The sequence below is a fragment of the Lepidochelys kempii genome, chromosome 6, assembly GCF_965140285.1.
Source record: "Lepidochelys kempii isolate rLepKem1 chromosome 6, rLepKem1.hap1, whole genome shotgun sequence".
In the NCBI taxonomy this organism is placed as follows: Eukaryota; Metazoa; Chordata; order Testudines; family Cheloniidae; genus Lepidochelys; species Lepidochelys kempii.
The window spans coordinates 70,166,985-70,189,589 of NC_136385.1; the positions used below are offsets into that span (position 1 = coordinate 70,166,985).

Below are 22,605 nucleotides of genomic sequence, written 5' to 3' on the forward strand. Positions count from 1 at the left end.
AGTCCTATCCCTCTGGCCAGCAACGAGACACGCACACTGCCTCTGGAGAATAAATTTACAGTCCTTTCCCTAGTCCAGAATAAGACTCCTGTAAGTCAAGACACAACATATGCTCCATAGAGGACAATGGTGTCTCTGCAAAATTCTAGCTCAGTTGGAATTACACTCTATCTCAGCCTCCCCGTGATTTCAACTGAATATAGCATTCTTCAGTTCGTGTGCTGAAGTGCTATATAATGCCGCTGTGCACTGTTATTCAGCTGCTGTATCCCACCCCAGATGTGACAGTATTTCACAGGTGGGTGAAGTGATCCATTACGTACTTCAGAAATATAAAGCTCTGAGATCTCCAAATGAGAGCCATTATTAGAATTTCATATTATTATTATTATTATGAGAATATTAACAGGAAATTCTCCTTGTTCACCATATTGCAATGGATTAAGTATGTTAACATGAATTACAGTGTCTTCCAATATTTATAAATAAACCATTTGATTTTTTTATTCTTTTAAACTGGATGAAAAAACACCACCGTTGTAATTTAAAAAAAAGGAGGTGGGGGGCAGAGGAAGGGAAGAAAGAGAAAGAAGGAAGCTTGGATGTGTTATATAAAAGTGGATTATTTCTCCAAGAAACTAAAATGCATCTTCAGCTTATATTTCTGGGATGCTGCTTCTTTCGTTTTCTAGTTTTTTGTATTTTTTTGTTACATGGGCCTGATTTTGATCTTAAAACACTTGGGCTTCTTAAACAATTTATTCTATAATGCCATCCCTCATCATTAAAACAGAGCACAATTTATCAAGGAAATTTGGGATATATGGTGATTATTTGAATATCTGAGACCCCTAATGATGAAGCATAGGTTTTGTTTTAAATCCATTAATTCTGATATGCAGTATTTATGTAATGCATTATTCTGAAGCTAGTTTTTATTGGGATTTTAAAAACAGACTGACTTGTTTTCCAGTGGGCCCTTTCTTAGTAAAAAGTAACATTCTTTCTTTCTCTTTGAGTGAAATCCTGGCCCTACCGAAGTCAACAGTAAAACTCTCTGTGACTTCTGTGGCACTAGGATTTAACTTTTGTACCTATTGTATTGGTAGTTCAACCAGTATTCACCTAGTATGAGTAGATATTGTACCGGACCCTATACAGTTTGGAGATCCCTAGAACCACCAGACATAGGGCCCAATTCTACAAACATTAATCATATGATTAGTCCTCGCACATGCAAGTAGTCCCATACAAGTCAGTGGAACTACCTTTCGTGAGATTAGGAATACTTACAAGAATAAAGTTTGTTAAATTGGGCCTGGTACATAAAGGACAAACACATCTGGCATTACATTTCAATTACCTGCTTTTGTCAGACTGAGTTAGAGCCTTAATATTATTTCACTGTGAATGTTTGTAGTTATTCTATTCTTATCAAGGGAACAAAAAGTACAGGCTTGACCTGGTTACACATAAAAGTCTACAATGAATTTATGAGAATTTATGTCAATTACCAAATTGACACTCATAAAAATATTACAATTAAAAGTGAAAATGGCATGATGTTCTTTATGTTTATTCCAAATGGGTGAAATTCAGCCCTGGGTAGAGAGCCAGCTTACACATCACTGAGTTCTGCTTGAGTCATGTTTAAGCCCTACTTGGAAGGCGCAAGGGTGCTGACCCTTTGCATAGGTGTGAATTTCACCCATCCATTTTTGACACTACTCAGTCCTATGTCAGCTGGAATAATGTTGGGAGTTAGTCAACAATTACTCCACAGCTCCTTCCAACTGCAGCATTTGACTTATAGCACTCTATCCCCTCAAAACTAGCATTATCACGCTTACAGTATAACTGAAAAAAAGAACCCTGAGATGAGATGAAGAAGCTTTGCAGGGTCATTTGCAATCCATTTGTTAAATTGCACTTACAACACTAAAAAAAACCCACAACAATTGGTCAGTGCAGCTTTGAGGTTGAATCCATTAGAATGTTAGGTTTGTCTCACTTGGGACTTGAGTTTAATAGCTTGGCAAGCCACTAAAGCAAAAAAGCATCAAATGTGAAATAAGAATAGCATCATGGCAGCAAGCAATAGGGTCTCATCTGTACTTCGATTGCAAATTGCCGTTCTTACACCTCAGTGTGATGAAATCAAAATAAAAACCCAATGCACTTGGATTATCGTGGTCCAAACTGCCTCCTCCCACAGCAGCCAATCGGGAAAGGAAGGGCTAGAAAGGCCAGAAAATCAACATGGTTTTGACATGATCCTAATAATTCTAACTTGTGATAGTCATAACTAAGAAAGCCTAGAAAATTAAGCAATTAAACAATGCTATTGCTCTGAAAAATATGGTGTAATTCCCACATCTGAACAGGATGAGGCAAGAATGGAGATGAAGACCTAATGATTACAGAGGAAGGAGCTGACTGCATCTTTGCACCAGTATCAATTTCTCTGAGCCTCACATATCTGTAATTCTCAAAGTCTGCATGAGAATGGATACTCATTTGCAAAGATTGGAGACCTGTGCACAAAATCTCATGATGCAAGCTACTAACTTCAAGCTATTGTCTTACCTCATTTCAGCTGAATGTTTGCACTCCTCATGGCCTATATGCTTTTGACTGTGGGAAAATGAAGAAATATATTAGTCAGTACTGTATTTCAGATACACTTCTACTAGGTGACATTGATCTGCTCTGTAGAGAGGACCTCTGCAACATCTACAGACCACTTCAGACCCATTTTAGCCCTATATTATAGACCTTTGTGCTGATCCTCTTAGGGGGAAACATTTCAATCACATGAGCAAATCCACTTATCTGGAATAAGAGACACACTTATCACTTAGTGCATGGGAAGAAAAATTTAGTTTAACTTTGTGGAAAGACTGCAGGAAAGAAACAAAAAAAAAGATTGCTGGATTTCTTCAGGTAAAACACAGCTAAGAAAAACTACTCGCACATTATATCAGTAACAGTCATTAATAAAAATTCAAATAAGCAGGACACCAAAAAGTTTCATTTTCAGAGTAACGGTTTAAGATAATCATGGCAAAATGGAAAGCAACATTATACACTATAACATAGCATATTCCCATCCTAAAGGAATGTGCTTCTATACATAATCTGGAAATCAATCAGAAATAGCCCTCAATCCTATCTAGTTTATGAGGGCAACTCGAACACTCACTAAAAAAACAAAACAAAACAGTGATATACAATCCTAGATGTATACAATTTATACATATTATAAATGCTGTTGTATGATTCACAACATTCCATATTGGTTTTGTTTACTTAATTTGTTCTTTTCTATATGCAGTCACAACTGATTGTGGAGGGCTGGTAGTTTGGTTTCGTCCATCTTCTAACACTATAATACAATAGGACACAACAATGGAAACCTCTAACCCAGGGATTGGCAATCTTTGGCACATGGCCTGCAGGGAGGTCTGCTGGTGGGCCGGGACGGTTTGTTTGCCTGCAGCGTCCGCGGGTCCGGCCGGTAGCAGCTCCCGCGGGCCGTGGTTTGCTGTTCCAGGCCGGTGGGGGCTGCGGGAAATGGCGGCCTGCACATCTCTCGGCCCATACCACTTCCCGCAGCCCACATTGGCCTGGAGCTGCGAACCGCGGCCTGTGGGAGCTGTGGTCGGCCGGACCTGCGGACGCTGCGGGTGGACAGGCCGTCCCGGCCCGCCAGAGGATTTCCCTGATGGGCCATGTGCCAAAGGTTGCCAATTCCTGCTCTAGCCTGTGAGTCTTCAAGGGAATAGTCAGAAGCCTGTTGGAGGCAAATGGTTGTATTTCAAATGAAAATAATTATACTTGCATTTAACAAAGAGCAGGGTTTGGTCAAAGATTGTCGTGACCCCAGGCCTATGAATACTTTTGCACATGAAGTAAAATCTCATTTAAGTCAAAGGCAAAAGTCCCATTGCTTTCATTAAGTCAGGCTTTTCACCTATGGACTTCATGCTCTGCTTAGAACTCATTTTCTGCACCATAAGCATTCACACTAAACTAGCACTTCACTAGGAGTAGCAGTAGCAGGAATTATATCCTCTGTAAAGCAGCCCCAGTTTTATCTCACATCTCCTTGATATTTATTCTAGCATAGGGCAGTGGCCTAGCATAGGGCAGTGGTTTGGGGGGAGGGATAGCTCAGTGGTTTGAGCATTGGCCTGCTAAACCCAGGGTTGTGAGTTCAATCCTTGAGGGGGCCATTTGGGATCTGGGGCAAAAATTGGGGATTGGTCCTGCTTTGAGCAGGGGGTTGGACTAGATGACCTCCTGAGGTCCCTTCCAACCCTGATATTCTATGATTCTATGCCTTGAGATGTGTGCAAATATCTGATGCCCATCATTGAGAGCCTACAACAAAGTTTCTACCTCTTTTATATTCAAAACTGTGTAGTGAGTCTCTTGGCATCATGTAGATCATTAGCAAACGTCTTATTTGTAAATTTTTCCATTCTGGGGGGAAGGGAGGTTAAAGTGACATGACCTGGTACATTGTACAAAACAAATAAATACCAAATATTGTTTTGTAAAAAAAGGTATCTCTGTATTAAAATTAAAATAAATTAGCTTAGGAGGATCCTGAGAGAAGGAGAGCACACAGTACACACTTGGAGCCAGTAACACAGAAAGAATGCACAAATACTGTATAAGGATGAATGCTTCATGTTCATAAATATAAAAAGGCAAAACATTCCAAGAGAGTTTAAAGATGCTGAATTTTGCTATTCCACTAGAATAACTCTAGCAAAGAAATGGGTTGATGCTTGAGGAGAACTATGGAAGCAGTTATTGTTCTTTCCCCCACAATTAAATACAAATCACCACCTGATTGGCACTGAAGCATGACAGCTGTCTAAGAATAAGAAAATGGTTATATTCAGTTTTATAAATACACCAAATTGCATCCTCTTTATAACTTAAATTACACACCAAAACTAGCTTAAAGGAACATTAAGGTTGCAAAGTTAAGCACTCAAAAGTTAGGAAATGCCAGAATTAAGGTTGCCTGTGCAGCAGTAATTCAGCCCCCTTGTTTGTGAAATTAAAGACCATAATGCATTACAATCACATATTATATTTTCCACAGCTTTATTCAGTGCACATGATAGACCTGCTCTGGGGATGAATCAAGGTTGTGTAGTAAAGGAGGTTGCGGTCTGTAGAACCCCTTTGTTGCACAAGCTGGAAGGCATGTGAGGAAAAGAAAGGATGGTTTCATGGTTAAGGAAGTTGAATGCCCTGAGAATTGGATTCAATCCCTGCCTATGCCACAGCATTCCTATGTGATGCTGAACAAATCACTTAAACCAAACTCTTCCCTGGTTATCACTAATTGCGTGTTCCTCATTTTCTGGGTGCCTGAGTTGAGACCCTGCGGGGGTCTGATTCGCAGAAGTGCTGAGAACTCACAGCAGCAACTAAAGTCAATGGGAGCTGTGATTTGAACATGTAATGAGCTAATCTATGCTAAGTATTCTGAAAAATCTGATCCTAGTCATCTCAAATTGGACACCCAAAATCAGTGGGATCTTTTGACCTTAATCTCTTTGGGCTAGACCCACAAAGGAATTTAGGAGCTACTAAGATTTCTGCTCAGTTGCTACCTCTCCCTGGAGGTGCCTAAAATTCCCTAGAAGACTAAACTTCTGGTGAAAATATGCCTACATTTCTGGCTTTGGGCATGTGCAAAATCACTGAAGTCCTAACACTGCCAATCAGTTCAGCATCCTAGATCATGCCTAAACCCCTCAGGATTTTAGGACCTTGCCCACTTATCTCATCTGCAGGGCCCAATTCAGTAGCTGTTCTCAGAGCATGCATATCAGATTGGGCCTCATACAAAAGACTGTTGGGGGTGACCATACAGAGCATTTTTGGGGGACTGGCAGCATGTGTGTCCCAGGATACCCAATAGCCCATGCTTAGGGCACTCACCTGGAATGTAGGAGACCTGTTTTTAAATCCTTACTCTGCCTGATTTGAAGTAAGGATTTTAACTTGGGTCTTTTATAGCCCAAGTTAGTGCCCTGACCACCAGGGCATAGAATAATCAGGGGTGGTTCTCTCAATCTCTCCTGTTGGAGCTGTTCTACTCATCATTATAATTTAAATCTAAATAAGGAAATAAAATATGATGGGACCTAAGCATTCCACTTCTCTTTGAAATGAACCCAGGTTCCAGGGAAGTTACATTCCGGTGAATACTTCTTTTAAACTTACCTTTCTTTTTCAAGGGGAGAAAAGATATAGGGAGGGGAAGGAGTGAAATCTCCATCCAAGTCCAGCCATTCCAAAGATCTGCTGCTCAATATGGGGGAGGCTTCACTAATCTATTAAAAAACAAGGTGGGAGCAGGAGGAAGGAATATTAAAACAACCTAGTAGGTTTCAATTTATTATTGCTGCTGTTAATATGTGCTGCAGAATAGAGGTATGGTCCTTGTCCCAATGACCTTACAGATGTCTAAGTCTGTTTGGAAATCTGAATAAACTATCTCCTGAATAATATCCTGCAGCAGTGAGTTCCCTTTTTATACACCATATAAAAAGTATTTCCTTTTATCAATTTTTAATTTAAGTCTCTAACTCTGATGCATGTAACAACACCTGCATGGATAATAACACTGGGACACTCAATACATTAATTCTATAATTTCACCAGCTAAAATTGCTTTTAGTGTATTTAATGCTGAACAGTGAGCTAATAACATAAAGACGACAACTCAGAATACTATTGATCGTGGAAAGTTTTTAAATGGTCTTTCCACTTTAATGCCTTAAATTATATTGTTTCAACGCCAGCGAAGTCATGACTGGAAAACAAGGGCATGTTAAATGATTTAAGAGGATCTGCATTTTCTTTTGCTAAGCAACTCTGGAAATGGCACTGATGTCAAGCCACAATGGTTTAGTGTTACTACAGACCACTAGAAGGAGGAAATGGGGCAAGTAAATAAGTAGATATGAAGAAACATTATACATTTCATGTTTGCTTTTAAAATGAAATAACAAAGTTAGTCACCAATGAAGGAATTTAGGAAAGAAAAATATAAAGTCTCAAAACTTACCAATCTTCTTTGTCTTAAAATGGCAGCTTCTGCTGGGTGGTTGAACCTAAATTTATGAGCCTTGCCCAGGACAACAAGACCTCCTGTTTTTTTAAAAAAAAGAAAAAAGAAAAAAAAAGGAAACTATGGAGACAAAATTTATCAAACATCTGGAATTTGATGTGTATCCATGGTACATACTATTTAAACTGCTCCTAGTAACACTTTGCTCACTGTTACTGCCAGCATTACTGTGCTTTTTAAAAAATCTTAAACCCTGGAGGTCAGTGGCAAATCCACTACTGGAAATTTCTTTTTATTCTGACTCCTCTATCTCAATGACACAAGGAGCACATAAGAGAAAATTTTCAAGTCCCAGTGCTCAGTAATTAAGATACTCAAAAATCTTTAAAGTGAAAATGCTACAAAAAGTGAGAAAAAATCTAAAGTACCAATTACTAAGTAAAAGAAAAAAATTCAAAGAAGAATTTAGAAACGCCCCTACATAAAGCCATATTTTAATCCCACAGAATCATGATCTTGGAACTTTGAAGTAGAATTGAAAAAAAAGTGTCAATAATAAGATAGGTTTCAGAGTAGCAGCCGTGTTAGTCTGTATTCGCAAAAAGAAAAGGAGTACTTGTGGCACCTTAGAGACTAACCAATTTATTTGAGCATAAGCTGTCCATTTATTCTTTTATGTAGAGACTGTCCAGTTTGCTCAATGTTCATGGCAGAGGGGCACTGCTGGCACATGATGGCATATATCACATTGGTAGATGTACAGGTGAATGAGCCTCTGATAGTGTGGCTGATGTGATTAGGCCCTATGATGGTGTCCCCTGAATAGATATGTGGAGACAGTTGGCAATGGGCTTTGTTGCAAGGATAGGTTCCTGGGTTAGTGGTTCTGTTGTGTGGTTGCTGGGTGAGTATTTGCTTCAGGTTGGGGGGCTGTCTGTAGGCAAGGACTGGCCTGTCTCCCAAGATCTGTGAGAGTGATGGGTCATTCTTCAGGATAGGTTGTAGATCCTTGATAATGCGTTTAAGAGGTTTTAGTTGGGGGCTGAAGGTGACAGCTAGTGGCGTTTTGTATAAAGACTTGTCCAGTAAGCTGAATAAGACTGTCTGCTGGTGGTGTGAAAGAAGAAGCATCTCCTAACAGCAGGAGTTCTGGGCAGCCAAGAAAAGTGGTTTCCCAGTTTTCAGTGGTAGCCATGTTAGTCTGTATCAGCAAAAAAAAAACAAAAACAACGAGGAGTCCTTGTGGCACCTTAGAGACTAACAAATTTATTTGGGCATAAGCTTCCGTGGGCTAGAACCCACTTAGAATATCAGGGTTGGAAGGGACCTCAGGAGGTCACGTAGTCCAACCCCCTGCTCAAAGCAGGACCAATCCTCAACTAAATCATCCCAGCCAGGGCTTTGTCAAGCCTGATCTTAAAAACCTCAAAAGGAAGGAGATTCTACCACCTCCCTAGGTAACACATCCCAGTGCTTCACCACCCTCCTAGTGAAAAAGTTTTTCCTAATATCCAACCTAAATCTCCCCCACTGCAACTTGAGACCATTACTCCTTGTTCTGTCATCTGCTACCACTGAGAACAGTCTAGAGCCATCCTCTTTGGAACCCCCTTTCAGGTAGTTGAAAGCAGTTATAAAATCGCCCCTCATTCTTCTCTTCCGCAGACTAAACAATCCCAGTTCCCTCAGCCGCTCCTCATAAATCATGTGTTCCAGTTCCCTAATAATTTTTGTTGCCCTCCGCTGGATGCTTTCCAATTTTTTCACATCCTTCTTGCAGTGTGGGGCCCAAAACTGGACACACTACTCCAGATGAGGCCTCACCAATGTTGAACAGAGGAGAACAATCACATCCCTTGATCTGCTGGCAATGCCCCTACTTATACAGCCCAAAATGCCATTGGCCTTCTTGGCAACATCCAAGGTTGGATTGACTCATATCCAGCTTCTCATCCACTGTAACCCCTAGGTTCTTTTCTGCAGAACTGCTGCCTAGCCATTCGATCCCTAGTCTGTAGCGGTGCATGGGATTCTTCTGTCCTAAGTGAAGGACTCTGAACTTGTCCTTGTTGAACCTCATCAGATTTCTTTTGGCCCAATCCTCCAATTTGTCAAGGTCCCTCTGTATCCTATCCTTACCCTCCAGGGTATCTACCTCTCCTACCAGTTTAGTGTCACCTGAAAACTTGCTGAGGGTGCAATCCACGCCATCCTCCAGATCATTAATGAAGATATTGAACAAAACCGGCCCCAGGACCGACCCTTGGGGCACTCCACTTGATACCAGCTGCCAACTTGAAATGGAGCCATCCCGTTGAGCCCAAATATCTAGCCAGCTTTCTATCCACCTTATAGTCCATTCATCCAGCCCATACTTCTTTAATTTGCTGGCAAGAATACTGTGGGAGACTGTGTCAAAAGCTTTGCTAAAGTCAAGGAATAAACACGTCCACTGCTTTCCCCTCATCCACAGAGCCAGTTATCTCATCATAGAACGCAATTAGATTAGTCAGGCATGACTTGCCCTTGGTGAATCCATGCTGACTGTTCCTGATCACTTTTCTCTCCTCTAAGTGCTGCAGAATTAATTTCTTGAGGACCTGCTCCATGATTTTTCCAGGGACTGAGGTGAGGCTCACTGGCCTGTAGTTCCCCGGATCCTCCTCCTTCCTTTTTTTAAAGATGGGCACTACATTAGCCTTTTTTCAGTCGTCCGGGACCTCCCCCCGATAGCCATGAGTTTTCAAAGATAATGGCCAATGACTCTGCTAAAGGAGTTGGCGGATGTGATTGCACTCTCGGATGCAGCACATCCGGCCCCATGGACTTGTGCTCATCCAGCTTTTCTAAATAGTTGCAAACCACTTCTTTCTCCACAGAGGGCTGGTCATCTCCTCCCCATGCTGTGCTGCCCAGTGCAGTAGTCTGGAAGCTGACCTTGTTCGTGAAGACAGAGGCAAAAAAAGCATTGAGTACATTAGCTTTTTCCACATCCTCTGTCACTAGGTTGTCTCCCTCATTCAGTAAGGGACCCACACTTTCCTTGACTTTCTTCTTGTTGCTAACATACCTGAAGAAACCCTTCTTGTTACTCTTAACATCTCTTGCTAGCTGCAACTCCAGGTGTGATTTGGCCTTCCTCATTTCACTCCTGCATGCCCGAGCAATATTTTTATACTCCTCCCTGGTCATTTGTCCAGTCTTCCACTTCTTGTAAGCTTCTTTTTTGTGTTTAAGATCAGCAAGGATTTCACGGTTAAGCCAAGCTGGTCGCCTGCCATATTCACTATTCTTTCTACACATCAGGATGGCTTGTCCCTGTAACCTCAATAAGGATTCTTTAAAATACAGCCAGCTCTCCTGGACTCCTTTCCCCCTCATGTTATTCTCTCAGGGGATCCTGCCCATCAGTTCCCTGAGGGAGTCAAAGTCTGCTTTTCTGAAGCTTAGGGTCCGTATTCTGCTGCTCTCCTTTCTTCCTTGTGTCAGGATCCTGAACTCGACCATCTCATGGTCACTGCCTCCCAGGTTCCCATCCACTTTAGCTTCCCCATCTAATTCTTCCTGGTTTGTGAGCAGCAGGTCAAGAAGAGCTCTGCCTCTAGTTGGTTCCTCCAGCACTTGCACCAGGAAATTGTTCCCTACACTTTTCAAAAACTTCCTGGATCGTTCGTGCACCGCTGCATTGCTCTCCCAGCAGATATCAGGGTGATTGAAGTCTCCCATGAGAACCAGGGCCTGCGATCTAGTAACTTCCGTTAGTTGCCAGAAGAAAGCCTCGTCCACCTCATCGCCCTGGTCCGGCGGTCTATAGCAGACTTCCACCACGACATCACCCTTGTTGCTCACACTTCTAAACTTAATCCAGGGACTCTCCTGTTCTTCTGCAGTTTCATACTTGAGCTCTGAGCAGTCATACTGCTCTCTTACATACAGTGCTACTCCCCCACCTTTTCTGCCCTGCCTGTCCTTCCTGAACAGTTTATATCCATCCATGACAGTACTGAAGTCACATCGGAAGCCTGCATCCCAAGAAAGGGGAAAAAATTCATAGGCAGGAGTTGTAGACCAAGCTGGATGAGCAAGCATCTTAGAGAGGTAATTAAGAAAAAGCAGAAAGCATATAGGGAGTGGAAGAAGGGAGGGATCAGTAAGGAAAGCTACCTTATTGAGGTCAGAATATGTAGGGATAAAGTGAGACAGGCTAAAAGTCAAGTAGAGTTGGACCTTGCAAAGGGAATTAAAACCAATAGTAAAAGGTTCTATAGTCATATAAATAGGAAAAAAACAAAGAAAGAAGAAGTGGGACCGCTAAACACTGAGGATGGAGTGGAGGTCAAGGATAATCTAGGCATGGCCCAATATCTAAACAAATACTTTGCCTCAGTCTTTAATAAGACTAAAGAGGATCTTAGGGATAATGGTAGCATGATAAATGGGAATGAGGATATGGAGGTAGACATCACCATATCTGAGGTAGAAGCGAAACTCAAACAGCTTAATGGGGCTAAATCGGGGGGCCCAGATAATCTTCATCCAAGAATATTAAAAGAATTGGCACAAGAAATTGCAAGCCCATTAGCAAGAATTTTTAATGAATCTGTAAATTCAGGGGTTGTACCATATGATTGGAGAATTGCTAACATAGTTCCTATTTTTAAGAAAGGGAAAAAAAGTGATCCAAGTAATTATAGGCCTGTTAGTTTGACATCTGTAGTATGCAAGGTCTTGGAAAAAATTTTGAAGGAGAAGGTAGTTAAGGACATTGAAGTCAATGGTAAATGGGACAAAATACAACATGGTTTTACAAAAGGTAGATCGTGCCAAACCAACCTGATTTCCTTCTTTGAGAGAGTAACAGATTTTTTAGATAAAGGAAACGCAGTGGATCTAATTTATTTAGATTTTAGTAAGGCGTTTGATACTGTGCCACATGGGGAATTATTAGTTAAATTGGATAAGATGGGCATCAATAGGAAAATTGAAAGGTGGATAGGGAATTGGTTAAAGGGGAGACTACAACGGGTCCTACTGAAAGGTGAACTGTCAAGTTGGAGGGAGGTTACCAGTGGAGTTCCTCAAGGATCAGTTTTGGGACCAATCTTATTTAATCTTTTTATTACTGACCTGGGCACAAAAAGTGGGAGTGGGCTAATAAAGTTTGCAGATGATACAAAGCTGGGAGGTATTGCTAATTTAGAGAAGGACAGGGATACCCTACAGGAGGATCTGGATGACCTTGTAAACTGGAGTAATAGGAATAGGATGAAATTTAATAGTGAGAAGTGTAAGGTCATGCATTTAGGGATTAATAACAAGAATTTTAGTTATAAGCTAGGGACGCATCAACTAGAAGTAACGGAGGAGGAAAAGGACCTTGGAGTATTGGTTGATCATAGGTTGACTATGAGCTGCCAATGTGATATGGCTGTGAAAAAAGCTAATGTCGTCTTGGGATGCATCAGGAGAGGTATTTCCAGTAGGGATAAGGAGGTTTTAGTACCGTTATATAAGGCACTGGTGAGACCTCACCTGGAATACTGTGCGCAGTTCTGGTCTCCCATGTTTAAGAAGGATGAATTCAAACTGGAACAGGTACAGAGAAGGGCTACTAGGATGATCCGAGGAATGGAAAACTTGTCTTATGAAAGGAGACTCAGGGAGCTTGGCTTGTTTAGCCTAACTAAAAGAAGGTTGAGGGGAGATATGATTGCTCTCTATAAATATATCAGAGGGATAAATACCAGAGAGGGAGAGGAATTATTTAAACTCAATACCAATGTGGACACAAGAACAAATGGATATAAACTGGCCACTAGGAAATTTAGATTAGAAATTAGACGAAGGTTTCTAACCATCAGAGGAGTGAAGTTTTGGAATAGCCTTCCGAGGGAAGTAGTGGGGGCAAAAGATCTATCTTGCTTTAAGATTAAACTCGATAAGTTTATGGAGGAGATGGTATGATGGGATAACATGGTTTTGGTAATTAAATATTCATGGTAAATAGGCCCAATGGCCTGTGATGGGTTTTTAGATGGGGTAAGATCCAAGTTACCCGGGAAAGAATTTTCTGTAGTATCTGGCTGATGAATCTTGCCCATATGCTCAGGGTTTAGCTGATCGCCATATTTGGGGTCGGGAAGGAATTTTCCTCCAGGGCAGATTGGAAGGCCCTGGAGGTTTTTCGCCTTCCTCTGTAGCATGGGGCACGGGTCACTTGCTGGAGGATTCTCTGCTCCTTGAGGTCTTCAAACTACAATTTGAGGACTTCAATAGCACAGATATAGGTGTGAGGTCTTTTTTAGGAGTGGTGGGTGAAATTCTGTGGCCTGCATTGTGCAGGAGGTCAGACTAGATGATCATAATGGTCCCTTCTGACCTAAATATCTATGAATCTATGAATCTATGAATTATCCCACCAAGTCTCTGTTATTCCAATCATATCATAATTCCTTGACTGTGCCAGGACTTCCAGTTCTCCCTGCTTGTTTCCCAGATATATGAAGTAAACGATACAAGAGCAGGTACAAATACATGAAAGGATGTGGGTTGCTTTACCAAGTGTTAGGTCAGTCTAACAAGATAAATCAATTAACAGCAGGAAACCAAGGGAAGAGAAATAACTTTTGAAGTGGTAAGAGAGTGGCCCATTAGAGACAGTTGACAAGAAGGTGTAGTAACAGTAGGGAGAAATTAGTATTGGGGAAATTAAGTTTCAATTTTGTAATGACCCAACCACTCCCAGTCTTTATTCAGGCCTAATCTGATGGTATCTAGTTTGCAAATTAATTCCAGTTCTATAGCTTCACGTTGGAGTCTGTTTTTGAAGTTTTTTTTGTTGAAGAATTGCCACTTTGAGGTCTGTTATTGAGTGACCAGAGAGATTGAATGTTCTCCTACTGGTTTTTGAATGTTATGATTCCTGATGTCAGATTTGTGTCCATTTATTCTTTTGCATAGAGACTGTCCGGGTTGGCCAATGTATATGGCAGAGGGGCATTGCTGGCATATATCACATTGGTAGATGTGCAGGTGAACGAGCCCCGGATGGTGTGGCTGATGTGGTTAGGTCCTATGATGGTGTCCCCTGAATAGATATGTGAACAGAGTTGGCACCGGGGTTTGTAGCAGCGTTTGGTCCATGGGTTGGTGTTTTTGTTGTGTGCTGGGTAGTTGCTGGTGAGTATTTGCTTCAGGTTGAGGGGCTGTCTGTAAGCGAGGACTGGCCTGTCTTCCAAGGTCTGTGAGAGTGAGGGGTCGTCCTTCAGGATAGGTTGTAGATCCTTGATGATGCACTGGAGAGGTTTTAGTTGGGGGCTGTAGGTGATGGCTAGTGGCATTCTGTTACTTTCTTTGTTGGGCCTGTCTTGTAGTAGGTGACTTTTTGGTACCCTTCTGGCTCTGTCAGTCTGTTTCTTCACTTCACCAGGTTTCCCAGTGTTTGCTTTTGAAACCACAATAAGGGCCTATTCCACTGACATCAATAGAGTTTGTTAGGTGCTTTTGTAAATCCTGCCTTAATCTCTAACCCTAACTTTGAATTCAGAGACACTCCCCTGTATTCTGTACCTCAACATCTACAATTTTGACAAAAATCTGATTCCAATGAGAAATGAAGTCCAAGGTCAACCATTCTAGTACAGTCCACAGAAAGCCATGCCCTTATGCCATTTGCAGTGGACATGTTAGAGGGGTTCTACCTAACCTATTACCTTACTGGTCAGGAGCAATCCTGAATAAGCCTTCCGTTTTCAGAGAACTAAGAATTACTGCAGTTAAAATTAATCTCAATATTACCATAACAGTTTCATTTTAACATAAGACGTATGCCCATCCATTTAGTAGACGTGTATGACTTCAGTAGATCCTAGTTTCTGAACTCAGAGGGTTATTGGATCGTATTGTTCCATCCTAAGGAAGTGAAGGACTGCTGAACAATAGATTTACAGCATTTACTCTCAGTATTTTACTGTATTCACCTGCTGATATCTGTATCATTAGCATCAACACCACAAAAAGGAACTGCAAGACTCACCTTGTGACAGACGACAAGCACTAGTGACTTCCTGTCCATTTACAGTACAATATGCTCCCTGGACTGGCCGCAGCGTCACAATCCCACACTTGTTGTCTATGATACAATGGTTCCTCTCAATCCATTCACCCTGCAGAACTACAAAACTGTAGGTCCTTTTTATTTGATCATTTTAGGTTTATTTTACACTCTTTTCAACCTTTGCTTTAGAACAAAAGCTTCCAGTGCAGGTAAATAGACTAACTACACAGTAGTATGGTCAAAGAACAATCCTATGGCACCATATGGGAACCTAAATGTCTCCTCTCGGATTACTAGTTCAGGATCAGTTTTTGGAAAAGTTTACTGGTCTGAAAGTATTTGAACTGTTCTTCCAAAACGTGTCTATCCCTAGCAAGTTGTAAGCTATCAGGACCTGTAATCATGCTATATTTTCTATTTTAACTGTGACATTATTTTAATAGCTGATATTTCACTAACTACTAGAGCTAGAGCATGATGATTTAATCAAAGCTGGGATTCCAAGCTGTTTCCAATTTCAGTATTAAATGTCAGTTTCTACTAGCTTTGGTACTGGAAATTGTTGCTGCTAAAAATCACATCAGACAAGAAGCAGGGGGACCAGATTAAAACTAAGTAACTTTAAGATCGAACATCCATGACCCAACATAGCTGGAAAGAAATATATTGAACCACAGGAAAGCCAGTTTGCTAGTTTTTTTCTTTACAGCTTTTTTATTTGAGGGTGGGGGAGGCACTGATACAGGAATGAATACAGCAAGTTCTGGGCTTTGAACCACAATAATTTTCTATCCCTAATGTAAATTTACCCTACTTGGGAAAAACTTAAGTAGATTCTCAATTATTTTCATGGTGTTTCTTGACCCAATAAACAACAGCAAAAATTAACTCTAACACTTTATTATATAGCAAACCTACAAGCAGTTATTCTCTTCTCAACTTCTCACATGGAGACAGCTGGTAAAGAAAAATGACTATTAGAACGTTATGCTAGACAAGCAAAAGCACCTGGGTTGTCAGAACGCTATATAAAATCCTATGTAATCTCAGTCTCTTACCAATATCCTGCTCCTGGTCTGAATCACATCTTCCAATTTTGGTTGTTCCTTCCTAAAAGAGGGAAATAACTATTGTAAATTAGGTAAATTAAAAGTAATCTATTGAAAATGAAAAATGCATAAAAGTTCTCATGAATTCTGCCACAGTATCTTGGTAAATATTTCAGACAAGTTATCCCTGCCTGGGTTGATTAGAGCAGACTGTAGCTATTAGTTGTAATGTGTATGGAGTCTTAACCTTCAACTGCCCTCAGTTTTGTAATTGCTACGAATCACACTTAGTGCTTCGAAGCTCTGTTGTTACAGAGCTGCAGCTCTGCAGATGCTGCAACCAGCTGGATAATTTAAGTTGCTTGAGTTAGATGTTTTGCTTGCATGGCTGCTCTCAAGCACAATTACTGTATTTAAACACACACACTGGTATCTGAGTCTTTCAGACAGGGTACTCAGATGCCCAATGACCCAATCTGAGTGAGTAATTATGATAACTGTATGCACAAATAGCTGTGTGCACAAAATGAGAAGCCAATTTTGAAAACATAGCCCAGAATCTTCAAGGAGCAGCAGTTTACAGACAGACAGACAAGAACATAATCCCAACTCTTATACACACACTCTCTTAACAAGTTTATTTTAAAGAATATGTTACAACACAACCACATCTTGATAATCAGTGGTTTAGATTATATAAAAATTATTATTTGTACAGTATCTGAAGTTTTCTGTGGTCCAACCAGAACAAATGAAAATATGGTCCTTGCCCCAAATAGCATACAATTTAATTCTAAACAAGAAGCAATACGAGAGTGCAACAATCCATCAGGGCAGAAAAAGGAAGGAAGAGGTTTATAATAAGATGACAAGGTTACTTAGAGGGTAATAATGAATGACATATAATCATGAGCATGTCTTCTAGTTTCTAAGCATCTGACGAGGAGGGATGATTGTCACTCTCACCCCAGGGAGCTGGGGTAGGGTTGCCATCTGTCCAGTTTTTCTAGGAACTTCCCTTTTTTGCGGTAGCTGTCCCAGGAAATCTGTAAGGGAGCTCAGTACATACTGCTGGCTGTCCAATTTTATAGGCTCAGGATCATCTTGGTTGCCCGAGTTTTTATATCTCTGAGGTGACAACCCTAGCTTGGAGTCCCTGTACACATGGGTTGGGTAACAACTCCAAACTGACAACCCAGCACAACCTTCTGCTTGGGTGGCTGAGAGGGGGTGAAGCTCATACACAAAGGCCTCTGTTGAGAGGTTGAAGGCTCTCTCCTCAGGGAGAAAAGGGGTTTAAAAAGCAACCTCCTAAGCGATCAAAGGCACTAGTGAAGAGGAGTAGCGAACAGTAGTTTTGCGAGGGAGTTGAGAGAGGCATTCCTTCGCAGTCCAGCTCTCAAGCAGAGAAAGTCCCGCAACAAAATGAGACCACACAAGAGAAAGTAAGCTACCAAGGTAAGGAGAGTTTGGCTACAGTGAGAGTTCAGCAGCAGGGGGAGGAGACCGAGGGATTATAACCGAGCTATTAGAACAGTGGTTCAAACTGGGGTTCATGAACCCCTGGAGGTTGGCAGAACATTACAGGGGGTTCCCCAGAAAAATTTCACTAATGGAGGCCAAAGGACCCCAAACATTGGAGGCAGCAAACAGGACCTGGTTGCAGGTCAGACAGCCCAACCCCCAGGGAGAGCGGGGCCGAGCAGTTGGGGCTGGCAGCCCAAGCCCTGCCCCCATCAGCAGGGGAGCTGGCTGCCCGAACCCCAGCGCTCCACGCAGGGCTGACATCCCGAGCCCCAGGGAGAGCGGGGCCGGGCAGTTGGGGCTGGCAGCCCGAGCCCTGCCCCCGTGAGCGGGGCAGGCGGCAGCCCGAACCCCAGCGATCCACGCGGGGCTGGCAGCCCGAGCCCCAGGGAGAGCGGGGCCGAGCAGTTGGGGCTGGCAGCCCAAGCCCTGCCCCCATCAGCAGGGGAGCTGGCTGCCCGAACCCCAGCGCTCCACGCAGGGCTGACATCCCGAGCCCCAGGGAGAGCGGGGCCGGGCAGTTGGGGCTGGCAGCCCGAGCCCTGCCCCCGTGAGCGGGGCAGGCGGCAGCCCGAACCCCAGCACTCCACGCGGGGCTGGCAGCCCGAGCCCCAGGGAGAGCGGGGCTGGGCAGTTGAGGCTGGCAGCCCGAGCCCCAGTGGTCAGCGGGACCTGCAGCCCACGCTCAGTGGAGCTCAGTTGACCAGAGCGGTCAATGGGGTCCAGCAGCAGGAGCCCCACAGAGTGCGGAGGAAATTTAAACTTAAATCCCTGGAAATATTCCTTTTTAGGAGGGTGTTCATGAGATTTCACAATTTAGTGAAAGGGGTTCGTGGGCTGTTAAAGTTTGGGAACCACTGTATTGGAAGAATGTCAGAAAATCCCCCTAGAAAAGAAAAGGGGAATGAAGGGGAGAGAACCCAATACACCTAACAAACACACTCTAAACTTAGGCCAATAAACCAACCCCTCCCCACCAATCAAAAATAACCAACTTAAAAAAAAAGATGCAAGGGTAAAAATAGTGCAGGCAGAAATTCAGCTGCAGAGTGGGAACTATCCAGTTTATTACACTGAATGCAGCATGTGAGATTACCTGCCTCAGGGGCAGGTGGTGTATGTGTGCATATGGTGGAAGCAGCTCATGGCCATCAGAGAGAGAGTTTGGGCTCTTGAAGCCAGAGTAGCTGAAATGCAGGAGCTAAGGGAGACAGACAGTTATGCAGAGAAGACTTTCAGGGACACAACAGAGCAGTTCCACTCTCAGTCTGACAGCCCCTGTGCTGTTCAGAAGGATGAAAGTCTCGAGGAAGGAGAACATCAAGCTGGAGCAGAGACAAAAAAACTATTCAGTATTTGGGATCCTCCTTCCAGATGATGTCATGGTTTCCTCTTTTACTGAGGAGATCCCCTCCAGGGGGAGAGAACCCCAGTTACTAGGAAGAGCAAAGTAATAGTAACAGAGGATTTGATTATTAGAAATGTTGATAGCTGGGTTTGTGATGATCAGGAGAACCACATGGTAAATTGCCTGCTGGGTGCAAAGGTTGTGGCTCTCACAAGACATCTGCAGTGCTGGGGAGGAGCCAGTGGTTGTGGTGCATGTGGGTACCAATGATATAGGCAAAGGTAGGAGAGAGGTTATAGAGGCCAAATGTAGGCTGCCAATTAAGACACTAAAGTCCAGGACCTCCATAGTACCATTCTCTGAAAAGCTTCCAGTTCTGTGCACCAGGCCCGAAAGACTGGCAGAACTGCAGGGTCTCAGTGTGTGGAAAAACCGATGGTATAAGGAAGACTGTTTTAGGTTTATTAGGAACTAGAGAACCTTCTGGAAAAGAAAGAGCACATACAGGAAGGACAGGCTCCACTTAAACCAAAATGAAACCAGATTGCTGGCGTGTACAATTACAAAGTTGTAGAGGATTTTTTAAAAACTAAGAGACAGCGGAAAGCCAGCCAGGCAGAGATGTCCCTTAAGGATGAGTTTATTAAAGGGAGAACTGTATATCCTAGTGAAGATGATAGGAAAGAAGTTGTTAATGTACAGATAGGAGCTAGTGAGCAGTAAAAGAGCGTATACAAAAATGCTAAAAGTCTAATACTAAGATGGGTGAACTAGAATGCCTGGTATTAAATGAGGATATTGATATAATAGGAATCACAGAAACCTGGGGAAATGAGGATAATCAGCTGGACACGGTAATACAAGGGTACAAAATGCACAGGAATGACAGAGTAGGTTGCGCTGGTGGGGGTGACACACTATATGTGAAAGAAAGCATAGAATCAAATAAAGTAAAAATCTTAAATGAATCAAACTGTACCACAGAATCTCTATGGACAGAAATTCCATGCTTGAAGAACAAGAATACAGCAGTAGGAATATTCTACCAATCACCTGACCAGTATGGTGACAGTGCTTATGAAAAAAGAAAAGGAGTACTTGTGGCACCTTAGAGACTAACCAATTTATTTGAGCATAAACTTTCGTGAGCTACAGCTCACTTCATCGGATGCATACTGTGGAAAATACAGAAGATGTTTTTATACATACAGACCATGAAAAAATGGGTGTTTATCACTACAAAAGGTTTTCTCTCCCCCCACTCAGTGATATTGGACAGGCTACAAAGGCAAAAAACACAATAATCATAGTGGATTTCAACGATTCTCATATTGACCTCAGAAAGGGCTGCAGAAACAACATTTCTAGACACTATAAATGACTGCTTCTTGGAGCAGCTTGTCCCAGAACCCACAAGGGAAGAGGCAACTCTTAATTTAGTCGTAAGTGAAGCAAAGGACCTGGTCCAAGAGGTGAATACAGCTGATTACATTATGGTCGCTATTACCAAGCAATTAAATTTAACATCCTTGTATGGGTAAAAATGCCAAATAAACTCACCATAATAGCATTTAACTTCAAAAAAGGGAACTACACAAAATGAGGAAGCTAGTTAAATGGAAATTAAAAGGAACAGTAGCAAGGGTGAAATGCCTGCAAACTGCATGGAAACTATTTAAAAACACCATAATAAAGGCTCAAACTAAAAGTATACCGCAAATTTAAAAAAACAGTAATAGGACCAAAAAATGCCACTATGGCTATGTTATGGGGTGTTCATTCCACACCAGCCACTGAAAGGGTTAAGTTGGCTAATTGGACTAATTATCCACCTAGGCTGCAGTTTGAGGAGCAGCCAGGGAGCTATGACAACTAATTAAAGGATGAAGCTCACCTGGACAGGAACAGGCAGGGTTTGTATAAAGCCAAGTAGCTCAGGGCAGAAAGAGGCTGCTAAAGAGAGGCTGCAGTAACTCCCTGGGAGCAGGGAGGAGAGCAGAGAACCCAAGGGAGAATAAGCCCAAGAAGAAGGGTTAACCCAAGAGGAGTTATAGGGAAAGGAAGCCTGAGAGGGCAAGGTAGGAAGAAGTCCAGGGAAACAGCAGCAAGGGGTAGGACGGGGCAGACCCTGAGTGTTTGTTACAGGGTTCGTGGGCTGGAACCCAGTGTAGAGGGCATGCCCGAGTTCCCTTAACAGCCACTGGAAAGTGGCACAGGAGTGTGAGAGGTGCCAACCAGACAGCTGGTCTAGAGAGACTTGGCTACCCAGAAGGGGAGGACTATACAGTGATCTGACTGGAGGGCTGTGAGTGAGTGAGTGAGAGAGGTCACAGCTTGAGTAACTGATGGAAGAAAGCACCAGACCGGGTGAGACCCAGAGCAGCCACAAAGAGGTACTATTTGTGGTGAGTGAACCCCCTTCCCAGGCTAAACAGAGTAGAAGAGGTGGTTAGAGGCAAAAAGGCATCCTTCAAAAATCAAATCCTACAGAGGAAAATATAAAGGAACATAAACTGTGGTAAATCAAGTGTAAAAGCATAATGAGGCAGGCCAAGAAAGAATGCAAAGGGCAACTAGTTAAAGACCCAAACTAATAGCAAAAAATATTTTAAGTACATCTGAAGCAGGAAGCCTGCCAAATAGTCCAAGTGGGGCATTGGACAACCGAGGTGCTAAAGAAACATTCAAGGAAGACAAAGCCATCGTGGAAAAGCTAAATTAATTCTTTGCATCTGTCTTCACTGCAGTGGATGTGGGAGAAATCCCCAAACCTGAGCCATTTTTTTTAGGTGACAAATAACAGGAACTGTTCCAGGCTGTGGTGTTGGAAAAGGAGGGTGTGGAACAAAATGATAAACTAAATAGTAAGTCACCAAGACCAGATGGTATTCTCGCAAGAGTTCTGAAGGAACTCAAATATGAAATTGTAGAACTACTAATTCCGGTATGTAACCTATCAATTAAATCAGCATCTGCACCAGATGACTGAAGGATAGCTAATGTAGTACCAATTTAAAAAAAAAAAAAAGGGCTTCAGAATTGATGCTGGCAATTACAGGCAGTAAGCCTAACCAGGCAAACTGGTTGAAACTATAGTCAAGAACAGAATTATCAGATATCTAGATAAACACAATATGTTGGGACTGAGTCAACACGGCTTTTATAAAAGGAAATCATGCCTCACCAAACTATTAGAATTCTCTGAGGGGGTCAACAAATATGTGGACAAGGGTGATCCAGTGGACATAGTGTACTTGGACTTTCAGAAAACCTTTGACAAGGTCCCCCACCAAAGGCTCTTAACCAAAGTAAGCAGTCATGGGATAAGAAGGAAGGACCCCTCATGGATCAGTAACTGGTTAAAAGACAGGAAACAAAGGATAGGAATAAATGGTCAGTTTTCACAGTGGAGAGAGGCAGATAGCCAAGTCCCCCAAGGATCTGTTCAGGGATCCGTGCTATTCAAAATATTCATAAATGATCTGTAAAAGGGAGTGAACAGTAAGGTGGCAAAATTTATAGATGA

The 22,605-nt window shown here is 42.3% G+C and overlaps 1 protein-coding gene across 5 annotated transcripts in view; it reads right to left on the minus strand.

The window, feature by feature from the left end:
• The window catches only part of STARD9 (StAR related lipid transfer domain containing 9), a 244,365-nt gene that overhangs the window by 90,902 nt on the left and 130,858 nt on the right, over nucleotides 1–22,605 (minus strand). For all 5 annotated transcript variants that reach the window (XR_012159442.2, XM_073348593.2, XM_073348592.2 and 2 more), the window contains exons 17-21: nucleotides 16,217–16,268; nucleotides 15,138–15,275; nucleotides 7,100–7,182; nucleotides 6,253–6,362; nucleotides 2,587–2,634 (exon numbers count right to left, since the gene is read on the minus strand). Coding sequence is in view for 4 of the 5 variants with exons in the window: in XM_073348593.2 (XP_073204694.2) it covers nucleotides 2,587–2,634; nucleotides 6,253–6,362; nucleotides 7,100–7,182; nucleotides 15,138–15,275; nucleotides 16,217–16,268 (431 nt within the window). In the remaining variant the exon portion in view is untranslated. The remainder of the gene's footprint in view (nucleotides 1–2,586; nucleotides 2,635–6,252; nucleotides 6,363–7,099; nucleotides 7,183–15,137; nucleotides 15,276–16,216; nucleotides 16,269–22,605) is intronic.